At 40.7% G+C, this 8453-nt stretch overlaps 1 protein-coding gene across 1 annotated transcript; it reads left to right on the plus strand.

Moving 5' to 3' along the window:
• The first annotated feature begins 3385 nt into the window (after positions 1-3385).
• Positions 3386-6898, plus strand: LOC122006982 (heparanase-like protein 3). The gene is made up of 9 exons (XM_042562700.1): positions 3386-3879; positions 4639-4675; positions 4789-4972; positions 5056-5204; positions 5376-5609; positions 5699-5888; positions 5977-6102; positions 6184-6283; positions 6365-6898. The coding sequence occupies exons 1-9, from the start codon at positions 3628-3630 to the stop codon at positions 6737-6739; spliced, it is 1647 nt and encodes a 548-aa protein (XP_042418634.1). The 5' UTR covers positions 3386-3627; the 3' UTR covers positions 6740-6898.
• The last annotated feature ends 1555 nt before the right edge of the window (positions 6899-8453 follow it).

Raw genomic sequence — 8453 nt, forward strand, 5'->3', positions numbered from 1 at the left:
GAGGTCTTGGGGTCGAAATTCGGCGTGACCGAGCATAACCTCCTCCATGTCTTGACCATTTACACTAATGGCTAATAGCAACCCGTGATTTACCTCCTCCGTGTTGACCTATGGACGGATTGGCAGGGGCGCTGAGACGAACGAATCACCTTTTTATCACATGATGTCAACATGATGACATTTGCCACCTGCCACCAAGGCAATGGCGATAGAATTGTGGCATTCAATGGATGGTGGTTTAAGACTATTTGTCAAACATCTAATCTTTCTTAACCTATCAAAATTTTAATTTATTAAGAGCTTACTCTCTAAAAATTCATATTAAGTATCTAATTCATCCCTAGGATTTCCATTTGCTCTGAGATCCACCTCTGAGACTTTTGTCAAGTATTATGTCTTCCTTGTCGTGTTAGGATTTGGTAGGAGCTCACTCTTCGGGGCTTCTTGGTTAAAGATCTTGTCTTCAAATTTGACATATCAAGACTTTAACTTGCTAGGAACTCACTCTCTAGGAATTCATATTAAGAATTCTATTCGAACTTAACATATAAGAGTTTACTCTTTATGACTTCTAGTAGACATTTGATCTTTCTTGACCAACAATGATTTTAATTGCTACAAGTAAAGGTGAGCAAAAATTCAATTAAATTGAATAAATTGATTGAACTGATCTTTTGAATTTAAAAATTTGATTCGATTATTTTGATAATTCTTTTTTTTTTAAAAAAATATATCGATTTTTTTCGGTTTTAAATTTTCTTATTCAGATAAACTGAATAAATCGAAATACATAAAATCAAACTAAAAAATTTCTCATTATTCAAACATAGTTAAAAAATAATAATAATTTTAGTTTTTATTAAATACATCATTAGTAAAAAAAAATCGATTAATTCAATTTTTACCAAATTAATCAATATTTTATCTATTCAATTTATTTAGTTTTATCGAAAATTTTGATAAGTTTTGTTAATTAAAAAATAATAATTTATTCAATTTTTGATTAGTTAACTGATACATTAAATATTCACCCTTCAAACTTCTTATTAGATATTTCATAATCTTAGACTTTACTTTCAGGAAGCACATCCTTTGAGACTGCATATTTGCTAAGACCTCAACTCTTACACATTATCTTTCAAGCTTATCAAAACTACAACTATAGGCACTATCACTACCAGGATCCCACATTTAGACAATTGACATAAGTAAAAATATGGATCAAATCAATTTTTATCAAACTTAAATAATATATGATATGGTGCATAAGGGTGAGATTTGATAAGGTCATACAGTCAGACGTCAAGAGAATATGATAGTCAAGGACAATCTAAAGTCAAGAGGGCATGACGGTCAGAAGTCAAAGGAACGTGACAGTCAGTAATAGGAGGGGAAAGAAGGAGTTAAACCGGCTGACGTTATCAGCGACATACTTCTCGGTCAGGTACAAACAGATCAGGATCCTAGGACTGACACATAAGATGTAGTATGGAGTAATGCCTAACCTACCCCGACTGGTTGGGTATTCTCAGCCCGATTCGCATAACCAAGCCGAGTATTTTCAGTAAGATAACTCCCGGTCGACCCTTTATCGATCCAAACTTGAAAGATGAGGCCCTCACTATAGCTCGTACCCCTCATCAAGACTCGAGTCAGGTGATACACCCGAACGATCATCCCGAGCTGGCCGTATCTAAACCCGGACGGGACAGAAATCACTAACCAACAACAATAACAGAGAATCGTAACGTTCTGTCAAGGAATAATTGTCATTCATCAGAGAATATTCCAATGATCGGCTATCATCTGCGAATGGAACATTCCTTCTACCAATAGGAGGTCACCATACCTTCTCTCTCATCCGACAGGCCCTGACACCCAATATTGTTTGACAACATGCAAGCTCTGAAGGTACGCAACGTCATATAAAAAGGGAGACTCTCTTCCTTAGCCAGGTATGCGCACATTTGTACTTGTCTTTTACAATTTTTTTTCCTTCGTACACTGTTCTTCTGAGGAAAAAGTACTTGACTTGAGCGTCGGAAGACCTGCGCGGGGACTTTTTCCCTAGTTTCGGGTCTCTAACATTCTGTGTACTTGTCTGATTGTGCGCGGAGTCTAAGTACCATCGGCTTAGTCACCACTACCCGTCAATCCCCCGCACGCACGGGGGAGGGGGGGTCCGTTTTCCCAAGTACATACACAGGTTGTCCAAGTCGCCTCTCCGTTAACGCTAGTAACATCTCAGTCTTCCTTTGTTTGACTAAGATTTCAAACAAAATCAATATATACGTTAATGATTTTACCAATCACATAAAAAAAATAATCAAACTCAAGGATGACTATATCAACAATCATCCCCAATAAATCAAACTTCCTAAAGATAGAATGCATCACAATCTACTTGGATTGCATTAATAGTCACGTATGATAGTGTCGACCAAACACGTCCACTTCCCTAGAAGCACAATGTCACCATGATGGCATCGGCCACCCACCGCAAGGCAATGGCGACAGAGATGTGGCATTCAATGGGTTGTTTACTAGTAGTCTTGATTGTGATTTGTAGCGCCTCTGAGTGAGGATCTTGCCTCGTTGGACACCACAGGACGCCAATTTTGCCATAGTTTATCTTCTCTAGTGGAGATTAGCTTGGTTGTAATAAAATAGCTATTTGAACGTTTTCTTACATCGATTTACACGCACACCCTTTCAAAATGCTCAAACCATCGAATCTTGCCTCACCGGAACTCTTCGCTGAATTTGTTTTTGATTCTCTCTCTTTCGAATGAGTCGAACCTTTATTCTCCAGTGTCTGCATAGTACCAGCACTGTGCAGCGGCTAGGGTGAAGCGGTCGCCAGATATTGCGGGCCGTATCTACATGGAGCTGCTATGTTTGTTGTGGCTGTCTGCCATCCAGATGCGCGGCTAAAGAATCCATCCACCGATTCTCCTCACATGCCGCCCACCTCCCGTTGTCCCCCCTCTTCCAGCTCCCTTAAATCGAAGGGAATGAAGTTGGCCATTCATAATTCAAGCCATATCCTTTCAAGGCCTGGTCCACCAGAGTTGGACTAGAGGGCTAGGAAATGAGCCCAGGTCTCTAGATCATTTTTTATGTGATTCAGGAGATATGTCATTCGTATTTATAATCGGATCATGATCATGCTCCGATCGTAAATTATTGTGATCCTTTTTTGGATTCACTATCTCTATCAGGTTATAATTTTTATTCGGAATGGACGGACGGAGACCGTCCGAAGGCCTCCGATAGTAGATAAGTGATCAGGTTATTGGATACCGAGCGAGGGTATCCTCCAAAATCACGATCACGATTCGATCACAAATACGAATGACAATCTCATATCACAAAAAGTAACCAAGAGACCTTGACTCCTAGGAGTCCCCTTGACCGAGCACTGCAGCTGGCCTTCTCCTTACGCCTCAGCCTCCCTCCACCAAAAGCAAAGGAAAGAAAGAGAAGAGCAAAATTCCATTCTTTGCCTTCTCCATGGCATTTAAAGCAATGGAAACCCACCGCCGCTCGTATTCCCCTTCCTCGTGATACGAGGCCATGCTATTTCCATAGACTGCCGCACTCTTTCTGACGCCACGCGGCGGGCGTATGGGCGGCGGTCTTCTCTCTCAGCTGCTCGGGTTCTGTTTCTGGGGATTTTTATGGCTTGCAGGACCGGTCGCCGTTTTCTCCGGCGGACCAGGAACTCTCGGTTCCGACTACGCCTCCGTGGCGGTGGACACCACTGCCGTCATTGCGGTGACCGACAAGGATTTTGTGTGCGCTACTCTGGATTGGTGGCCGCCTGACAAGTGCGATTATGGGACATGTAGTTGGGGCTTCGCTTCCCTCCTTAACCTGGTCAGTTAATCTGCGCCTTTCTGCATCACGACCTTCAAATGTGGCTTTTTTTAGGTGTTGAAGTTTATATTTCCAACCTGCCATTCAACATTCAAATGCTCCTGCTGCTCTGCTACGATGGACTGGGAAAAACCTTGCCTCCTTCATTGATAGGCTTTAGCGAGGACTATGATCCCTGAAAAGAAAGCGTCATGCTTAACTATGCATGCTTTCTTTGTTCTAAAATTTCAAACGCACAAAAGAAATTGTTTGCTGGACCATTGTGTCTAAAGGCATTTAAGGCATTCTGGTTCTCAGGAATATTATCTTATCCTCATTATTTCTGATGGAGTTGTTATTCATACATTTCGTTGGAATGTGAATTTTGTGAATTCACTCTTAACCCTTCTTACTATTCCTTTACATCAAACCATATATTGGAATTGTTATTCCATGAGACGTATACAGGAATGCATTCTAATTTCTTCCTTCTCCATCCTATTGCTTAAGAAAAACTATGTTGCCCTTTGCCAATTTCATTTTGTTAACCAAACATAACATTAGCTTATCCATAGTCTAGTTTGTAGTCAATTTAACATGATGAATCTCCCATGCAAGTAATCTTCTCAAATTCTGAACTGCATTTCCCTAAACATTAAAAAGTCTTTGTGTTTCATTTTCTACATGCAGTCTCTTTTTAAATGATAACTTGTTTGTAGAAAAAACATTGATTTAAGGGCCATGATTGACACTTGTGTATGGAATTGTACTCTGATGCAGAATCTTTCCAACCCTGTCTTGCTGAATGCTGTCAAAGGTGGGAAAGCAGTAATTAAGTCACAGCATATTTTGTTATCTTTAATAGTCAAAATTGATACCTTTTCTTTCCATCAATATTTTTCTTCTTGTGTTGTGTATTTCTTTCTTCAGCATTCTCTCCACTGAAACTTCGTCTAGGAGGCTCCTTGCAAGATAAGGTCATATATGACTCAGGAGATCCAAAACAACCTTGCACTCCATTCAGCAAGAACACTTCTGAGATGTTTGGTTTTACTCAAGGTTGCTTACCGCTGCCTAGATGGGATGAACTCAATGAGTTCTTCAACAAGGCTGGGTAGTAATCTCTTGTAAAGTTGAATTCCAGTAACTTGTGTTCCGGTTGCCCTTTTTGTTTAAGAATTCTACGTTTGGCTTCAGGGCTGTCATCATCTTTGGTTTGAATGCTCTTAACGGAAGAATACCTCAGAGTGATGGTTCTCTAGTTGGACCATGGAACTACAGCAATGCTGCTTCTTTTATTCATTATACTGTCGACAAGGGTTATGCCATCCATGGATGGGAGCTTGGTAATTATTTGATCTACTGCAATCAAGACTTATATAATGAATTTGTAGAGTCTAACATTGTTTTTTCACTATTTTTGGATATAAGACTTTGACATTGAAAAATACTGAACTGAAACTATAAAATTAATTGGTTTTCTCAATATGTCATTTCATTAATCTCTTGCACTATAGGAAACGAAATAAGTGGATCTGGAGTTGGAACGAGAATTGGAGCGGACCAGTATGCTGAAGATGTCATCAACCTCAAATCCATCATTAATGACATCTACCATGGCTACCAAAGCAAACCATTGGTACTGGCACCAGGGGGCTTCTTTGATTTCAATTGGTTCGGTGAAATCATCAGCAAGACAAAACCTGACTTTCTGGATGTAATCACTCACCACATCTATAATCTTGGTCCAGGTGACTAATTAATCTACCAGCATTAGATGCATACTTGGCATTCCTCTCTCCAGTGCACTAACTTTGAACAAGCTGTGTTATTGAATCAGGAGTGGACCAGCATTTGGTTGAGAAAATTCTCGACCCCTCTTACCTGGATGGCGAAGCCAGCACATTTAGCGATCTGCAAAGGATCCTCGGTGGTGGAGGGACTTCCACTACTGCTTGGGTCGGTGAAGCTGGAGGCGCTTACAACAGTGGTCACCATCTAGTGACTGATTCTTTTGTTTTCAGCTTCTGGTGAGCCAATGATATCATTTCTTTACTAGACATAACCTTTACAAAAATCTCTTTCAGGACAAATTATTTTAGCCTTTTGGAGTGCTAGGTACTTGGATCAACTGGGCATGTCAGCTAAATACGACACCAAGACTTACTGCAGGCAATCATTGATAGGAGGAAACTATGGCCTACTTAACACCACCACCTACCACCCAAATCCCGATTACTACAGGTTCATTTTCCACTAGACAATCCATTTCTTAATCCTCGTCTATGAAGAGAGCCTCATTTTACTTTTGCTCATTTGACGCAGCGCACTGTTGTGGCATCGGTTGATGGGTAGACGAGTTTTATCAACAAAATTCACTGGGACAAACATGATAAGGGCATATGCACACTGTGCTAGAGATACGGTAAGCTTACTGTATTTATCAAAAACCCTTTTTCATTGGTTCTCTTACTTAATAAACATCTATCTATCTTTTCATTGGCAGCAAGGAATCACACTAGTTTTCATCAATCTCAGCGGCAACTCTACAACACAAGTGTTCATCACCAGCCAGACATCTTACTCAACACCTATAAAACTTCGTCGTCATAAAAGGCACAGAACAAGAATCTACCACTTGCCAAGGCTAGGGAAGACTTCGGAATTCACCAGGGAAGAGTACCACTTAACATCGAAGGGCGGGGATATTCACAGCCAGACAATGCTGCTGAATGGCAATATCTTGTCCGTGGACTCGAATGGAAATATTCCGGAGCTTGAACCTGTTAAAGTTGATGCAACAGAGCCAATTAGAGTTGAACCATTTTCCATTGTCTTTGTCCACATTGCTTACATTCAGGCTCAAGCTTGTAGGTGGTAGTTAGTCTTAAGAAGTGTAGGGCGTTCGTTGATGCATTCAGAGTGGATTGCTAAGTAGTCCATTCTTATGGCAGTAATGCCGACAAGTATTGCAATTATTTTCTTCTCTAACTTTGATTGAATAATTAACGGTGGAAGAATGAGCCGTTGGTTTAAATTATTGAAGCTCTGTCGGCAATCATCTGGCAGAAATTTATAGCAAAAACTATTTTTACTTCATCTGTCCAAAATGGTTGTTAGGTTCCTATCTCAATGGACCACCAGAAATTAATTGCAAAAACCACTTTTCCTTCATGAGTCCAAAATGGTTGTTATGTAGCTATCTCATTTGTTATTAGTCGGTTGAAAGAGTTGGATATAGATTATTAAAAAATAATAATAATGATAATAACAGGATGCGTCGAGGACTTGTCGGCAGTGCGCAAATGTTGAATTTGCTTTCCTCACGGGTTTCTGATTATTCTTGTCACCGGGAGGATGGAGAACAGAGAAGGCAATGGCAAGTGTTAGGAGATTTCGGAAGCACGAGGGGATTGTTAAAAGAGAGTAACTCAATCAATCAATAAGTAAATAAGATTCGATAAGATAATCAACTCAATCTCCCTATTTCTTTTGTATTGGACTGAAGCCTTTTCAATATCACATTACTAGGGCCCTTTTACTTATAGAGACTGAAAAACAAAGGAGGGAGAAAAATGAGTAACCAAAAAATAATATTGAATGTTAGATGAAGAGTTAGGTCCTATTTATTATCATGTATCCCCATGCCTTAACCATCGCACCTCCCCGAGGGGACGGTCCTATTTATTTTCATGCTATATGAGGAAGTGCTCATAATGGACAGTTCAGAAGTCTAACTTGATATCTTTCTGTTGTATCATAGCCCCGGGACATATAGAAGTTTAAAGTCAATGTGTTTAAGTGTGCAGAAACTTAAGAACACGAAAAGTCAAGCGAAAGATGCAGTAAATGGAAAGAATGGCACGAGGAGCGAATCGACAGACTCAGTGCATCCGAGGTACGAGAAGCTATGGAACAGTACGCCGATGGAGCGAGAAGGATGCGCACAACATTTTCGAGGGATGAGAAGTTGGGGCGGAAAATTGCTCGAGGACAAGGCCGGAGTTTGATTCAAGTGAGCTCAATTCAGGATGGCCGGAGAATCACCCAAGCGACCAGAGTGGAAGACCAGACAAGTCAACACAATGTTGACTTGTCCAGGTGCCTGGACCATGTCCAGACGCCCAGACTTTGGTCGCCTAGAGAGGGTCTGGGTGCCCAGACCGCCTTGGTACTGAATAGGCGCCTCGTCATAAAGCCATTGCTGTATATCACTTTCTGGTTCACATCAACAGTACTCCGGGCACCCAGACCGATCCAAGCGCTTGGACTATGATAAAGTTTTATCATTGTACCATCGAATAGTCGCTGCGAGTAGATAAGGTGCACAGCTGGGAGCGCCCGGAGAGGGTTCAGGTGCCCAGAGATGTCACATCAGCAAATGACTATTTTCGACCAATGGATTATAAATAGAGCTCCAATCATCTTCATTCACCACAACACTCGGCAACACTTGTATTCGAGTCTCTAATCCCTGTTTTTATTTTCTGTGCTATTAATAGTTGTACGGGACTTCTCCGCCTCCGAGAATTTGCTTGTAGAAAGAGTTTTGATAGTGTGCTTCAGTGTCTTAGATTAGCAACCTCCAAAGTTAC

Source organism: Zingiber officinale, chromosome 7B (genome assembly GCF_018446385.1).
Source record: "Zingiber officinale cultivar Zhangliang chromosome 7B, Zo_v1.1, whole genome shotgun sequence".
In the NCBI taxonomy this organism is placed as follows: Eukaryota; Viridiplantae; Streptophyta; class Magnoliopsida; order Zingiberales; family Zingiberaceae; genus Zingiber; species Zingiber officinale.

What these genes read in the sequence shown, in the direction of transcription:
- LOC122006982 (XM_042562700.1), top strand. Translation starts at nt 3,628, where the DNA reads ATGGGCGGCGGTCTTCTCTCTCAGCTGCTCGGGTTCTGTTTCTGGGGA. An exon ending in CTTGCTGAATGCTGTCAAAG is followed by an intron (nt 4,676 to 4,788) that starts GTGGGAAAGCAG and finishes TTCTTTCTTCAG; the next exon opens with CATTCTCTCCACTGAAACTT. An exon ending in CCAAATCCCGATTACTACAG is followed by an intron (nt 6,103 to 6,183) that starts GTTCATTTTCCA and finishes CATTTGACGCAG; the next exon opens with CGCACTGTTGTGGCATCGGT.